This window comes from Meles meles, chromosome 1 (genome assembly GCF_922984935.1).
Source record: "Meles meles chromosome 1, mMelMel3.1 paternal haplotype, whole genome shotgun sequence".
In the NCBI taxonomy this organism is placed as follows: Eukaryota; Metazoa; Chordata; class Mammalia; order Carnivora; family Mustelidae; genus Meles; species Meles meles.
Window position 1 is genome coordinate 210,347,166 of NC_060066.1, and position 15,647 is coordinate 210,362,812.

At 58.9% G+C, this 15,647-nt stretch overlaps 1 protein-coding gene across 8 annotated transcripts in view; it reads right to left on the minus strand.

Annotated features, from left to right (window-relative positions):
- PIK3CD (phosphatidylinositol-4,5-bisphosphate 3-kinase catalytic subunit delta) overlaps positions 1–15,647 on the minus strand; it is a 50,057-nt gene that overhangs the window by 2,051 nt on the left and 32,359 nt on the right. For 3 of the 8 annotated variants that reach the window (XM_046011854.1, XM_046011858.1, XM_046011850.1), the window contains 20 exons: positions 11,504–11,676; positions 8,822–9,050; positions 8,510–8,739; positions 7,927–8,106; positions 7,469–7,618; positions 6,883–6,972; positions 5,635–5,856; positions 4,885–4,981; positions 4,665–4,795; positions 4,159–4,209; positions 3,710–4,080; positions 3,415–3,558; positions 3,210–3,309; positions 2,940–3,118; positions 2,754–2,866; positions 2,512–2,590; positions 1,740–1,907; positions 1,034–1,157; positions 762–907; positions 430–562 (listed from right to left, as the gene is read on the minus strand). In XM_046011854.1, coding sequence (XP_045867810.1) covers positions 430–562; positions 762–907; positions 1,034–1,157; positions 1,740–1,907; positions 2,512–2,590; positions 2,754–2,866; positions 2,940–3,118; positions 3,210–3,309; positions 3,415–3,558; positions 3,710–4,080; positions 4,159–4,209; positions 4,665–4,795; positions 4,885–4,981; positions 5,635–5,856; positions 6,883–6,972; positions 7,469–7,618; positions 7,927–8,106; positions 8,510–8,739; positions 8,822–9,050; positions 11,504–11,644 — 3,078 coding nt within the window. In that variant the 5' untranslated portion in view covers positions 11,645–11,676. Of the gene's footprint in view, positions 1–429; positions 563–761; positions 908–1,033; positions 1,158–1,739; positions 1,908–2,511; positions 2,591–2,753; positions 2,867–2,939; positions 3,119–3,209; positions 3,310–3,414; positions 3,559–3,709; positions 4,081–4,158; positions 4,210–4,664; positions 4,796–4,884; positions 4,982–5,634; positions 5,857–5,929; positions 6,839–6,882; positions 6,973–7,468; positions 7,619–7,926; positions 8,107–8,509; positions 8,740–8,821; positions 9,051–11,503; positions 11,677–12,984; positions 13,363–15,647 lie in introns of those variants that run through there. The other 5 variants (XM_046011881.1, XM_046011874.1, XM_046011863.1 and 2 more) reach the window with 5 other exon arrangements.

Sequence of the window (15,647 nt, forward strand, 5' to 3'; positions counted from 1 at the left end):
TTTTATTTATTTCTTATTTTTTTTTAAACATATAATGTATTTTTATCCCCAGGGGTACAGGTCTGTGAATTGCCAGGTTTACACACTTCACAGCACTCACCATAAGGGCAAAGCATCTTTAAATGAAGCAGGAAGGCATCTAATCCCGCCCTCCTGCCTGGGACCACCACAGCCTGTGCAGGACAAGAGGGTGGGCCAAGGGAGGTCCCGACACACTGGCAACAGGACCAGGCTGACGCCACCAGGCCCCGTGGCTGGGTCACAAGTGGCCTGAGGAACCCGCACAGGAAGTGCCCCGTGGGGTCCGGGGTCACGGGAGGCCTGAGGAACCCGCGCGGGGAGTGCCCCGTAGGGTCCGCTGTGCTCACAGGCAGGCCTTGGGGACTCGGGGGCAGGCGGGGCTGCCCAGGAGGGCCCTCTGGCCTTTACCTTGAGATACTGGATGTCCTTGGAGCAGCTGAGCTCAGGCAGGCCAGCGGCCCGCATCAGGGCAAAGAGGTGGAGGAACAGCAGCCCGTGGCGCCGCAGGATGGTGTAGGCGCGTTCGCAGTAACCCCGGAATCTGCAGGGCATGCAGGGAGGTGGGGGGCGGGGCTCCGAGTGCTCCCCGCCATTCCCACCCTGCTCGTGCCCTGGAAACCGCCCCCACTCCCACTGACCACCGCACCCCCCACCTTTTCCTGCAGGACCGCACCCTGAGCCCGGCCATGGCCCGCCCTCTCCCCCTCCCCCCCCCCCCCCGCCCTCCTGAGCACCCTCACCTTTCAAATTTCTCACTGTTGTTCGTCTTCCCCTGCTGGATCACGTGCACAAAGTCGTAAGTGAGGATGAACGGGACTCGCTCACGGTTGATTCCAAACTTGGTCTTGAAATTCCCCAGAAAGTGGCCAAAATCAATGTGGAAGAGCTAAGAAGAGGGAAGGACGAGCGGTCAGAGAAGACAGGGCCCGGGTCGGGGAAGGGGGTGCCAGGAGGGAGGGAAGGCGGGGAGGGCCGGGGCCGCCACCCACCCCGCCGCAGACTCTGCCCCTACCTGCCCGTTCTCACGGATCATGATGTTGTCGCTGTGCCGATCACCGATGCCCAGCACGTAAGTGGCCACACAGTAGCCGGCACAGGAGAGGGTGAACTCCTCGATGGCGCGATCCAAGGCCTCCCTGTGTGGGCGTTGGTGGGAAGGGGGATGACCAACCAGGGCCACGCCATTTCCCAGCAACTTCTACCAAAAGGTGGGTCTATGTCCCCTCCCCTTGAATCTGGCCTAATAGTGCGCTGGGGCCAACGGGACAGGGAGGAAGCCGTGTCGGGCTCCTCCCACAGCCTCGGCCTCCGGACACCTGGCAGCTGTCCAACTAACCTGTTCCCGGGGAAGGGAGCCAAGGCCGGTGCACTCACGTTGGTGGGGGGGCCACACGGAGACGCGGGACTCGGGCCAGCCAGGCCAGCCAAGCAACCAGCTGCGCACAGTTGCATGAGTGGTTCAAGGCCAGAGAACGGCTCCGCTCAGCCAGCTCAAGCTGCAGGTCGGCGGCCCGCAGCATCTGCTGGTGGTTTCACGTCCCTGACAGTTAACTGGCCCCTGGGGGAAGGGGGACCTGCCCCGCCCCAACAGAGCAGACCTGGTCCTCCGCTGAGCCACGAAGCCATGGGGACTGTCAAGGGCCCTGCCCCTCACCCTTGACTCCTAACCGGCAGCTTTCGGAAAGGAGAGGCCTCTGTCCCCGGGGCCCAGAGCCTACCCAGGGTTCTTGGACTTGAGCCAGTTAAGCAGCGCGTCCTTGTTGAAGGCGGCTGTGGCTGCCATGTTGCTTTTGTTCAGCTGGATGTTGGCGATGGTGTCGGAGCGAAGCACCACCTCGATGAGGCCCGTGCGGTCCCCGGTGGAGAGGCAGCCGTACGGGGTCATCCTGGGGGGGGGGGGCAGGGAAATGCCCAGGTCACAGGCTGTCCCTTGGGTGGCTCGACACTCCACCCCCCACCCCCCCACTCCCCCCCCCCCCCCCCCCCCCCCCCCCCCCCCCCCCCCCGCCCAGAGGAGCTCAGTACAGCCACAACAGCCCCAGGAGATGCTGCGAGGGAGGAGAGAGGTGCCGGGGAGGAGTCCTGGATGCCTGGACTCTGGGGGAGGCTCCCGGCAGAGATCAGCCCCAGCAGCCAAGATGCACAGAAGAAACGGCGGCACTTTGACTGAGCTCATGTTTGTTCAGAGAAACCCAGGTGGTCTGGAAGAGGATGCCACCGCTTCCCAAGACAGGGCAGGCGGCACGGGACGCGTGGGGCAAAGGAAACAAGGGGGCGAGACCGATGCTGAGGGCCAGGCCTGCCCTCCCCCACCGCCCCTCTACGGCCCTATCGCCTCCCTTGGCCCCAACGTAAACCGGTCTCCGCTCTTCTTCGAGCAACCCCTTTCCCAGCGGAGGTGGCCGTGCTGGCTTTGACAGGGGACGCCTCCAAAGGGACAGGGTCCCAGGCCTGCAGCCAGGACAAGCGGATGACAGGACGGCCTCTCACCTCAGGTCCAGCCCCTCCTGCTTCCACAGAACATCCATGAGCTGGATCATCTGAAGCGTCAGCATGTCCTGGCGGAGGTCTGGGCAGCGGCCCCGGGAAGGAAAAGCAGGAGCTTCTGGCGGGCTCTGCACGCCCAGCCAGGCCCAGGCCGCAGAGTGCCAGGACCCCACCTCCTCAGCCCACCTCCCTGGTTGGGGGGGAGGGCACGGCCTCCGCAGAGCTCCCCCCGCCCGCCGGCTCACCGTCCCCGTTCTTGAAGATGATGCCCACGCTGCCGTCGCTGCCCGCCTCCTCGTTGCTGTACATCACCCACAGCGGCTTCATCTTGGAGTCCATGAAGGTGCACTGCTCCACGCTGCGGGCGGAGAGCAGTGAGCGGGGAGCGCGCCGCCCGCCGGGCCTCGGGCGGGGCGGGGCGCGGGGCTCACCAGACTTCCGCCAGCAGCGTGCTGGGGTCCAGCGGGGACTGCAGGTGGGACAGGGCCTCCAGGTAGGTCTCCTGGCGCAGGCACAGGTGCATCAGCTCCTTGGTCTGGGGCTTGGTGGTCTTCTGGGAGCTCACTTTGACGAAGTCATTGAGGGCCTTCAGCTTGCTCAGCGCCTCGCCCTGCAGGGAGACCCGGGCTGTAGGCGCCCGCGGGAGGCCCGGAGGGGGCGGGAGGCCCGGAGGGGGCGGGGCTCCGAGTCTCGCGCCTCACCTGCTTCATCAGCACCTTCATGTGGTGGGTGCTGCCCCTGCAGTAGGCCTCCATGATGAGGCCGAAGCGCAGGGCCACGGAGGGCACGTGCATCTCGGAGCTGGAGGGAGGGAGGGACGGCTGAGCGGCGGCCTGGCAGGGCCACGGCCCGGGGGGGGACCGGAGCCGGCAGGCCGGGGTGGGGGGGGCCCGCGGGGTGCGCTACCGGAGGTGCCAGAAGAGGAAGTGGCCGATCTTGCGGTTGGCCAGCGCCCGGTCCAGCAGGAACTTGGTCAGCTCGCAGTCGAGGTAGGATTCGTACTTGAGCACCTGCACCAGCTGCAGCAGGTACTGGAAAAGCTCGTCGTCCCTGCGGAGAAGGGAGGCCGGCCTCACCGGAGCAGACCCCAGGCCCCAGCAGTCCTCCCCGCCACACCCCCCGCCACCAGCACGGGCTCCACCCGCCAGGGTACAAGCCACCGAACCGCCCGCGCCAGGAGCCCGGAGGCCGCGGGACTCACGTCAGCTTCCGCAGAGACTTGATGGCGAAGGAGCCCACGTGGCGGTCGGGGAAGCTGAAGTCCAGCAGCTCCAGGGCGCTCAGGACGGGCAGCTCGGGCCAGGAACACAGCAGGTAGAGCATCTGGGGGAGCCCGATGGCCGTCAAGGTGCCGCTGGGCAAGAGGCCCTCCCCTCCGCACACAAGCCCGGCCCCTGCCCCCACCTGGGCCACATCCTCATGCTTGTTCCACTTGGTGACCAGCAGCAGGCGGGCCAGCGCCTCGGGGAAGCGCTCCTGGATCTCGTGCCGCATCTTCCACACCAGGTCCTTCTCGTGCTCGTACAGCTCCCCGGACCCACGGCGCTCCAGGATCTCCCGCAGCTGTAGCTGCTGAGGGGGGCAGGCAGGGTGAGCTGCGGCCCAGCCAGGTACCCCACTGCCCCCCGCCCCCACCCACCCCGGGCTCACCTCCTCCTCACTGAAGCGCCCGTGCTCCCCGTGCCGCCCCAGCTCCAGAATCTGCAATGAGCGGCTCCATGTCAGCCGGGACCCGGACCCTGGGCCAGCCCTGGCAGGGCCCCCCCGGGATGTGGGATGGAGGGCAGAGGGTGTGTGTCAACCCCTCAGCACCCCTGACCTTGGGGTGAGCGCTGTCCTGTGCCCAGCATCCCCGGCCTCCACCTCACAGACACCAGGAGCATCTCTCCCACCAACTATGACCACCAAAAGGGTCTCTGAACCTTGCCCCAAGTCCCCTCGGGAGCCACGGGGCCCTGACCGAGGACCACTGTTCTAGAGCACAATGGGGGTTCTGGAGCATCAAGGAAGTCCCCAACTGTGCGTGCTGACCAAGCCCCAGCCCTGGGCAACTCAGGGGATGGGTGGCGGGAAGCCCAGAGGTGGAGTCAAGAACAGTCATCCTGAGCCCCATGGCCTCTGGACCATCGCAGACCCTGGAAGGCGAGGGCGCTGACCTTGTCCAGGGTGGGGTAGTACACGGGGTAGGGGGCCACCTCAGGGAGGCAGATGACAAGGGCCGCAGCGCTCTCCGTGTTGGGGTTGCTCCGCACTGTTCCCGCGGGGTTCAGCAGCTCCCCTTTCTCGTCTGGACACAGGGACAGATGGGAGTTGCCTGGGGAATGCCCCCCTCCAGAAGCGCGCTCCCCCACACCTCTCCCTTCCGCCTGGACGGACCTGGGACAGACGGCCACATGTATAGGCAGCATTCACCGGTCTTGAGCTGGTCCTTGTAGTCAAACAGCATGAGGTTGGCCCAGGCAATGGGGCAGTCCTGGGAAAGACCACGGGCAGGTCAGGGCCAGCAGCCGCAGAGGCTCGGCTCGCTCACTGGCAAGACGGCCGTCGCCTTCAGGCCGAGCTTCCCTGCCCTCACCCAGACTCCCTGGGAGGAAGCAAGCACCGTCAGCCGCCTCTCGGCTCCCTTCTGCTCCCAGAGGCATCCCTACTTCGGGTTTCTCGAGAAACCCCCAAGCCAACCACACCAGCCCCAGACGGCTGGCCCAGCTCGGCAGTGGGGTAAGTCGGTGTGGCTCAGTGGCCAGTCACATCCTGGGCCTGGTGACTCAGTCCCCAACCCCCATTCATTCCCCGCTGGCAGCTGACTCAAGACACCCTGCTCCCTGTGAGGACGATGTGTCTGTCCTTCCAGCCCAGAGAGCGGCCTCCAGGTTCCCCAGGTGCCCCCAAGTCCACCCCTGCCCATCAGCCCTGAGACCCAGAGCTGTCACATGGCAAGGATGGTGGCCAGAATGGGAGGTGGAGTGTACGGAGGCAGGGTCGCCCCTATCCCCCATCCCCGGGGTGCACCCCTGCTGGGAGAGGACGGGGGGGGGGGGGGGGGGGGGCGGGGGGGGGGGTGGCCCTGGGCCACAGCACGCCAGCTCCCGGGGGCCTGGCCCCAGCCTCCCAGCCAGTCCCACCCACCGCCTTCTTGGACTTCTTCTTGGTGGAGCGAGCCTTCTTGGCCTTCTCAATCACGGCGTAAAGTGCAAAGCAGAGACGGGCCATGCGAGGCAGGTCACAGATGTTGATGTCAAACTCCAGCCGCTGTTTCCACACGGGCTCGGAGCACACGCTCACCTCCGAGCTGGACACCGTCTTGCACAGCGTCTCATTGCCATGGAAGAGCCCGGCCTGCACCACCAGCTGGGAGAGGCACAGGTGTCGGGCCAGGTGCCAGACGCCTGCCTCCCTTGCCCCTCCGAGGCTCCCCACCCACCTAAGGCTCAAATCTCCTGAAACGTCTTCATCTCCCATGGATCTGAATCCCACTTGCCACTCGGAAGAAAGCAGCACCGAAGGGGGATAGCTGACGGCTTGAGCGGGACAAGGGGCCACAGGGTGAAGGGAAGGGCACCATGGGCTATGCGTGGGCTCCCCACGACTCTGTGGGGCTCCAGGGATGTCGTTTCCCTGCTCCGGGCCTCATTTTCTCTACTGGGGTTTGGGAACTCCAGGGGTCCTTCTCGCTCTGAAACCTGCGAGCTCCCTCCACTGCTCAGAATCGGATGAGCCCCGTGAGCAGGCAGGATTTCATTTCACCAGAACACCCCTGCCCTGTGTCCTCCAGCTCCGCCCGGACAGCCCTCGGGGGCCCAGCCAGAAAGCCGCCTCCAGCCGGGGCTCCAGGGTGCCATCAGGGAAACCCAGCCCTGCCTGCTGTGAAATCACCCCGACAAAACGTGCTCCACCAACAGACCAACCTCCGTGGACCCAGGAGTAACGTCCCACAAATGAGACAATAAGCACCTCCTGGGGACGCAGGGAGATGGGGTGTGTGACCCCCGAAATGGGCTTGGGCCCCAGGCGTCCAGGCAGCACGCCTCCGGGAGTCCCAAGGCCCCGGGGCCCAGCCAGGGCCACCCCTCTCCTGCACCTGTCACCTCCCAGACCCTGCTGTTCCCACCTCCCTGGGCCTGGCCCCACAACTTCCACCCGACTCAAATACCCAGAACTCACTGAGCCTGGTTTCTACGAATTAGCCTCTGGCCGGCCAGCCAGCTCCCCTCCCCCCTTCCTGTTTTGAAGCTGCTCACAGCCACCCCAGGCAGGGATGCTGGGTAATGTGGTCAGGTGGCTTTCATGTGACCCCCCCTTCTTCCTCTGGCACCCCTCTAGACCACAGCCACCCTGTTTGTGCAGAAAACATCCCGCTGCCCCAGGAGCCCCCACCTTCATCCGCTCATCGGCATTCACTTTGCTGCCCTGAATCAGCTCCACGCAGAAAGGCTGCTCCAGGGACCACAGGGACAAGGAGGAAGGCTGAGGCGGGCCAGAGGGGGAGAAGCAGGGTGGTCAATGCAGAGGAATCCCGGGGAAGCTCCCGTGGCTAGCGCCCCTGGCCACTCGTGGGTGGGGTGCGTGTTGCCGGTTGGTGAGAAGGCTTAGATGCCCACCCATGATACCACGATACCACGATCTGCGAGAAAGTCTGCCGTGCAGGTGCCCCAGGACCCCCGAGCTCTGCTGGGCATGACGTTTCTGCCTCTCTCTCCAGTGCAGGGGGCAGGAGGAACAGAAGGGCAGCCCATGAGCCAGGCCTGGGGGCTGCCCCCGGAAGCTCAGACAACACCTCCAGCCCCCCGCACACTGGTGGACGGCCAAGTTCAAGGCCCAGCTCTCAACACCGACCCACCAAGGAGCATGAGATGAGGGGCCCTGAAGCGGCCCCCAGCCCTCAGTGTTGCAACTAGGCTCTAGGGCTGGACAACAGCTGGGAGGAAGGGATTGGAGGGGGAGGGGGAAGGCACCAGCTCACCTTCTTCATGGGAATGGGGGGTGGTTTGGGGCGTGGTTTCTGGACTTGGGGGGCGGGGTCGCTCTGCTCGTCCCGCATGGCGAGGATGGAGGAGGAGTGCACCATGGTCAGGTGGGGGGTCAGCCCGCTGTGCAGACAGCTGCGGATGTACTGTGACGCGGGGTGCGGGCAGACTGAGTGGCCGATGGGACAGCCCAGCCATGCCTCAGCCCCGGGAACTCCCCGATACCCCCACTGCCCATCCCAGGCCTTCCCGGCCTCTCCTGCTGACCCTTTGGCCCCCACCCACTTCCTGAAGATGGAGCCCTCCTTGGGGCGCCGGGGAGGGCAGCCCAGCGAGGGGACGCTCTGGGCTGGGTGACCCCCAAAGGCCCAGTTTCCTCCCCACCAGCCGGGCCCTGCCCTGGGGCCCTGGGGACCCCGGGAGCGCAGGGCCCCTCCCAGACCTCGGCCCTCACCTGGAACTGGCAGAGGGGGTAGCTGCCGTACAGGTACTCGTGCTTCCCGTTCACCTGCAGCGTGTAGTCCTCGGGCTGCTCCACCAGCGGCTGCCGGAACACCGTGGCCTTCTTCCGGAGCGCACAGGCCATCAGCGCCAACGGCACGTCCTTGCTGGACACCTGGAAGGTGAAGCTCTCCTAGGGGGAGGAGGGAGGGTCAGCCCTCCACCCTCGCAGAGGGCCCGTGGCTTCTGGGACGCAGAGGGTGGCCCTGCCTGTTTGTCTGGAATGAGCCCCCCAGCCCCTGCCAAGTGTGAGGCAGAGTCTGATGAAGGCACACGGCCGACAGCCCAGAAAGTTACTGAAGGAATGAATGGACCCATGACCAAGGCCGTCTGGTCATTCGGCCTCGTCCAACTTGGCCGGTGGGACATCGGGCCCCTCGCAGGCATGGGTGCCCTGCAAGTCCCAGCCGGTGCCACCGGGAGGACAGCGGACCCAAGTGCTGGTGGGGGGGAGCTGGGAAGTCTCACGGGGAAATGTCCCCGCAGCTCGGGTACTGCAGACGGGCCAGTGTCCCCCGCAGGGGCCATGGGCTCACCTCGCTGCCCTCAAATTTGACGTTGACCAGGAGGGCCCGGTTGGGAACCCGCGGGGTGCCGGCCCCCCAGCTCCGGGCCGAGGGCTCCAGCTGCAGCGGGAAGCTGTACTGCAGCCAAGCCTCCCAGCCCAGCTGCTGCCGCCGCGCCGCCGCCTCCTCGCAGAACTGGCGCATCTTGGAGCGAAAGGCGTTCACTTCGGGGTCGTGCAGGGAGTCGAACTCATGGAGGCCTGGGAGGCAGGGAGGCTGCGTCAGCGCGGGGGAGGGGGTGGGGGCGGGGGGCCGGGGCCAGCCCACCCGCACGCGGGACACCTTTGCCGATGAGGAGGCTGATCTGGGAGTTGACCAGCTTCTTCACTCTGTCCCCCTCTCGGGCCACCAGGCGCAGCACCGGCAGGAAGGGCTGGATGTCACAGAGCCGCCGCTGCTCGTCCTCCAGCTCCTGCTGCTCCGCGGTCTGGTTGACGCAGGTGAACACGTAGGCCTCGGGGTCGCTGAGCATGTGGAAGAGCGGCTCATACTGGGCTCGGTGCCACAACACCTGAAGGGACAGCGGCCGCTCAGCCCCTCCAGCCACGGCTTGCAGGCCACGGGGAGCCTCAAGGTGGCTGGGGGCTGGCCTCAGCCTGGGGGTCCCGCCCTGCACAACCCCGACCAGAGGGCAAAGCCGAGATCCCCAAACCCTGTCCTCGGCAGACCCCGTGAGCGCTGACCACATGGGTCCCCTGAGCCTCCATCGCTGCCCTTCTGCGGAGGGCGCCTGGTCCACGCCGAAAGCCTGCCCAGTCTCCCCTGTATGTTAGCCTTGAGAGACGGCCAGCCGGACATGACCTCCAGGCAACCCTCCCCCCACAGCTAATCATTCTGGGGTTCTGATTTCCAAATGTTGGCAACTGATTCAGAAAAGCTGAACACACCGAGAGTCGTCAAGCCCTCTATGGGCTGTGTTCAGCTAGGGCGGTCAGCGGGTGCCCTCAGGACGAGGTGTCCCCAGGGGATCCCTGGGAGAGCCATCTAATGGTCACGCTTTAGTGCAAAGGTGTTCAGCACTGAGTCACAGAGAAGATGGGAGAGGAGAGACCAGCCCTATTCATCTTCCATGGGGGGATGGATAATGACGGCCCATCAGCACAAAGGGATGGAGGGGGTGGGGGGCAGGGCATGACCCAGAATCTAGAACACCTGCATGAACAGGCACAGAGGGCTCTAAGAGACAGGCTAAGTAGGAAAAAAAGCCCAAAGGTATGGGGCACCTGGGGCTCTCAGTCGTTAAGCGTCTGCCTTTGGTTCAGGTCATGATCCCAGGGTCCTGGGATCGAGCCCCACATCAGGGTACGCACCTAGCGGAAAGCCTGCTTCTCCCTCTCCCATTCCCCCTGCTTGTGTTCCCTCTCTGTCTCTCTTTGTCCAATAAATAAATAAAATCTTTAAAAAACAAAAAAACAAAAACCCAAGGCATATAACAGCAGATATAGTTGAAGCCCATTTCTATAAAAACAACTCGAATAAACATAGTAACGAATAGAGAGCAGGATTTGCCAAGAGGAAGTAGGGTCTGCAGGCAAAACTGGTCCACTCCCCAGTTACTAGAAGACAGACACACCCACTCATTCTCGCACAGTCTAAGGCCGCCCTGGGCCAGCACTGGCAGAGTTGAGTGTTTGCGATAAATACCAGATGGCCAGAAAAGCCGAGAATATTCACCAGCTGGCCTCTCGAGGAAATAAAAGTATGGAGACGCCGAAGGCAAACTGGGGTGCGCGCAGGGACCCAAGTGTCTTGTATTGCTGCGCTGTCGGAACTGGAGTAGCGATGCATGTAGGCTCAGGAAAACCAGATTACCCTTACAAGAGTTAATCGCCCGAGAAAGATGTTATAATCTTCACTCAGAAAAAAAAAAAAAAAAAAGATCTCAAAGTTCATAACCGGAATTATCACAAAAAACAACACTCCGCAGAAAACAGGAGAACAGCCCAAGTGTTAACTGTGGTTGTCTCCTAAGAGCGGAATCACAAGTGATTGTTTTCCTCCTTCTACTTTTCCCTCTTTGCCCCAATCAACGCATCCATATTACTTTTGAAATGGGGGGGGGGTTAATTTTTTTATTTTCATTTTTTTTAAAGTTTTAAGATTATTTATTTATTTGAGAGAGAGAGAGATATCACAAGGAGGCAGAGAGGCAGGTAGAGGGGGAAGGGGCAGCAGGCTCCCCGCTGAGCAGAGAGCCTGATGCAGGGCTCGATCCCAAGACCCTGAGATCACGACCTGAGCTGAAGGCAGAGGTTTAACCGACGGAGCCACCCAGGCGCCCCAAGAAATTTCATTTTTAAAGAAATCTCCCAAGAAGGGGAGATTTAAAAAAAAAGTAAAACCTCAAAGATGATCCACTGCCTTCTTTCCTTTTTTTTTTTTTTGTTTTTTTTTTGTTTTTTTGTTCCACTCCCAAGTATAAGCTTTTAAAATTCTGAGCTGAAGGTCTTGCCCTCTGGCATGACCCACTAAATCCCACACTTCGCAAGTGAGACAAGCCCTCTGGGAGATCACAAGACAGCCTCTGCCAAATCCTTTCCAGATGTCTAACCCTTTGACTCAGTAATCCACCCCTGAAAATTATTCGACAAAACCCAAAACTATTTCCAAAGACGATGTTTTACTATAATGACAGCTGTACAGGAAAAGACTGATAAGACTCTTTCAAGTGGCCGGGGCTGGGGATCGGTTCCAGAAATGAGAGCAGCACAGTCATGGAGAAAAGGGAAAGCCACCATGGGAACCACACCCCGAGGCTCCCACTGGAATCCAGCAACTGTAATCCTGTCCTGATAAAGGGAGAAGCTGAATTCAGAATGCAGGCTGCGCTCTAACTATAAGCTTGCAAACAAATTTTGGGTATTATTTATCTTCTGAAATTTGTTTTCTAGGATCTCAGATCGGAGCCTGGGCGTCTGTCTGTCTTGCCCTCTTGAGTTCCAAGCTCGAAGGTCAGGATCATACCTTCTTGATGGTGCTGAGGTTGGCATTCCGGGACACAGGGAAGTTCAGGTAGACCCCCGTGGGCAGCAGGAAGTCAACAGCCACACTCTGGTTCTCCTCCTTGGTCCAGAATTCCATGGGGCAGTCAACCCCAGGGGGCATTCTGCTCTCTCACCTCTCAGACCCTGGTTGTCCTGAAAAGGAAAGAAAGGCAAAATGAGCCATCCCCAGCGTGCTGGATGAATTCTTTGAAAGGATTCTCTGGAAAATCAGAATGTCGGGACCTTTGGCGGCAGGAAATTCAGGAAGGAGTCTCTCCCCTGGGCACCCCAAACTTGCCTCCCTCTGGGGCCTCATCCTTCCTGGGGTGGCTTGGGGCTCCTACTGTCCCCCAGACTCTACCCCCCTCTCACGACACCCTACGTCCCTCAGCACAGTAGCCCAAATTCAAGACACCAACAGACCCATTCCAAATCATTTTTTCTCCGGAACGCACAAACGCGGGATGCCCCGCCACGGCCCCCAGCTGGCAGACAGAGGCAGGGGATGGCAGGGTCCTTGGTCAGACAATCCAGGACTCAAGAAGGACCAAAGGCTGCAGTTCTTAGAAACTTGCTTTCTTTTCTTTTTAAAAACATTTTATTTATTTGACAGAGAGAGCACAAGCAAGGAGAAAAACAGGCAGAGGGAGAGGGAGAAGCAGGCTCCCCGCTGAGCAGGGAGCCCAATGTGGGGCTCGATCCTAGGACCCTGAGATCATGACCTGAGCCGAAGGTCATGACGCCCCTCTTGGAAACTTCCTAACCAGAAACCAAGTGGCTTAAAAATGGCTTTGGCCATCAAACACTTGTTGAAATATCCCCCCTTAGTCATACGCACTCTTTGGTAATAAAATGCTATAGACACAATTAAAGGTCTTTTGAGTATCTCCACACCTCCCCGCCCCGCCCAGGCTACCACCATCTAGATTCTGGTTATTTGTCATTTCCATGCATGTTTTTATACTTTGATTGTACTAATACGTATCCACAAACAATTCTCAACACTTTTGCATGCTTTCAAACTTGGTATGAGTAGCTCTGAAGAGCGAGTCTTCGGCAACCTGCAACCCACGTTATTTTTTTGATTTTATTTATTTATTTGACAGACAGAGATCACAAGTAGGCAGAGAGGCAGGAAGAGGCAGAGGGGATGGCAGGCTCCCCGCTGAGCAGAGAGCCTGATGGGATGCGGGGCTTGATCCCAGGACCCTGAGATCATGACCTTGAGCGAAAGGCAGAGGCTTAACCCACTGAGCCACCCAGGCGCCCCCCACGATAGGTTCTTTAGGCTAATCCACATCGATACATGTAGCTTCGGCTTATTCATTGTAACTCCTGTGCTATTTCCCTGTGCCAATAAACCACAGTTTATTTACCCCTTCTCTTGCTGATGAATCTCAGGGTTTGTTTCCGCTCTTTCGGGTTATTACAAACAATGCTACAATGTATCTCCTTACACACCTCGCTTTGTGTGCAGGTAGAGTCGGGATGAGCACTGTCCAAAGAAATACAATGGGAACCACACAGGTGATGTCAAAGTCGCCAGCAGTCCATTCAAAAGAAGTAAGAAGATAAAAATTAAGTTTACTCATCTATTTTGCTTAACCCAATATATCCAAAATACAGTCATTTCAAAATGGCCCTCAACGTGGCAAAATTACTAATGAGATAGTTTACATTCTTTTGGGGGCATGAAGTCTTTGAAATCTGGTGTGTATTTTCACTTAGAGCACACTGCAGCTTGGATCCTACATTTCCACCGGAAACACTTGACCTCTATGTCAATGTCATACACTTCACAGATGAAAAAGGAGCGCTGCGGACTCAAGGTGCTCCGAATAAACTGAAAAGTTTTCCGGGGCGCCTGGGTGGCTCAGTGGATTAAGCCGCTGCCTTCGGCTCAGGTCATAATCTCAGGGTCCTGGGATCGAGCCCCGCATCGGGCTCTCTGCTCTGCAGGGAGCCTGCTTCCTCTTCTCTCTCTGCCTGCCTCTCTGCCTACTTGTGATCTCTCTCTCTCTGTCAAATGAATAAATAAAATCTTAAAAAAAAAAAAACAAAACTGAAAAGTTTTCCAAGAAATGAGCCCAGTATCCATTCTGACATTTGAATGAATCAAAATGAGAGAAAATGCTTAAAGATGTTGTTCTTCCATCCCTCTCCCCATTTCCAAGTACTCAAGAGTGACACCTGGCAGGGGGCCGCCACGCTGGACCACACTGGTCTGGGGGAACTGTCAGATCACGGCCATGACCTATGACAACTAGAACAAGAGCCTCGGCTTTGCTAAAGGAAAGCAGCAGTGCCGGTTAGCAACAGGACCAGCGCAGTCCCCGGCTTACTCTCCTTACCTCCATCGGCGCTTGGTATCGTCCAATTCACTGTTTCTGCCGATCTGATGCACGCGGAATGCTCCTTTGTCGTTTTAATTTGCATTTCCCTGATGAGCCATAAAAATGTTTATCTTCTGCAAATAGCCTGCTTATAAATGTTGCCCATTTTTTCCTGTGGGGTTGTCTTTTTCTTATTGGTTTATAGGGTTTTTAAAAAATATACTCCAGATTCAATTTCTCTGTTGCTTAAATGAGTTGGAAATAACTTCTTTTGGTCCGAGTCACCTTTTCATTTTGTTTATGGTGCCTTTTTTGGTGAAGGAAAAGTTTTTAATGCTGATGGAGTCAAATATTGTCCTTTACGTTCTGGTTTTTATTCTTTCGAGAAAGAATTTATTCTTTCGAGAAAGATTTCCCTACCCTGGGGTCCCATCCTCCTAGATGTATATGACTCAGAAAAACGACTGAAAGGGATTGTGTAGCTTGTGGGAGATATTCTTTTAGGGGCTGTGCCAACAGGGCCCAGACCTCAGCCTCGCCGACGGGCTAAGTGTAGAATCTGCTGGGAGCAGCATGACACGCGTGTCATGCGGGTCCAACCATGTCACCACCACTGGGATCCAGTTCCTCTGATTGTAAAACCACAGCCTACTTTGGGTTCCTCTTTCTGAGAATGGCCAGGCCAAAGGCTTTCTTTCTGATTCAAAATGGGGGGGAGGGACAGGCAGGAATCCTCCAGAATCCACTTACAACACGGCAAGTGTTCTGCCCACGCTGAGGAAGTCAGGGCACCTGAGGCCACTCAGTCCCGAGGCCAAGATGGGCACAAGTAGCAGGAGCTCCTTGGGACTCCAGACCAAGGGGCGGTGCCTGAGACAAATACACCCCCTCGCTCTTCTGTCCCATGGTGCTGTGGAAGGAAGCCTTCAACTGCACTCACCCGTCTGGGATGCACGGGCATACTTCCCTGTATAAGGCTCATGCCTAAGGAAGGAAGACCCAGGATGGTGTGGGCAGGACATAACCAAATGTCAGAGATGCGACAGGAGGAAGCAGGAACCCTCTCTCTCTTTGCGTGCCCAGGACCCAGGTTCAGCTGCTCACAAGCCCCAACCCTCCACGAAGCTCAGACTCATCACCCGCAATGTATGGGACAATGGTGCCAACTAATCCGGGGACTTTAGAACTGCTCCAAGAACGCTACAAGAATGGCTACAATGGCCTGGACAAAGTATCCAGTCTTGGCAGTATCTATTCAAGTGAGCACGTGATGCCCTCTGACCCAGCAATTAACTGCACACCGCGGTCTACATTCATCGGAAACACGAGTGCCTGTGCAAGGGGAAACACAAACAGGAGTGTGTGCGGCACTGCTGTTCCGCAGAGTCCCAAACTGGAAACTTCCCAAACGCACATCAGCAGTATAATGGAGAAATAAATGAGGGTCTCTTTTCCCAGTGGCATGTTACACAGCAATGACAACGAGCGATCTACAAAGGCACACAACAGTGTAAATCAATCTCATAAACATGAAACGGAACAAACGAAGTCAGGCACAGGAGTATGCGCTCACGATTCGAATTATACAGAGAACACAGGCAGAGCTCATCCACGTTGGCGGCGGGGGGGGGAGACGGGGTGACCCCAGGAGGAGGGCAGTTACCCCAGGGTCAAAGGGTACGAGGGGCTTCTGGGTGCTGACACTTTCCAGTTTCTTGATTTGGAAGCTGGGGACAACTCCACACACCCTCAGGAGGAGCGGTTCAGCCAAGCTGAATTCCTGGCCACTAG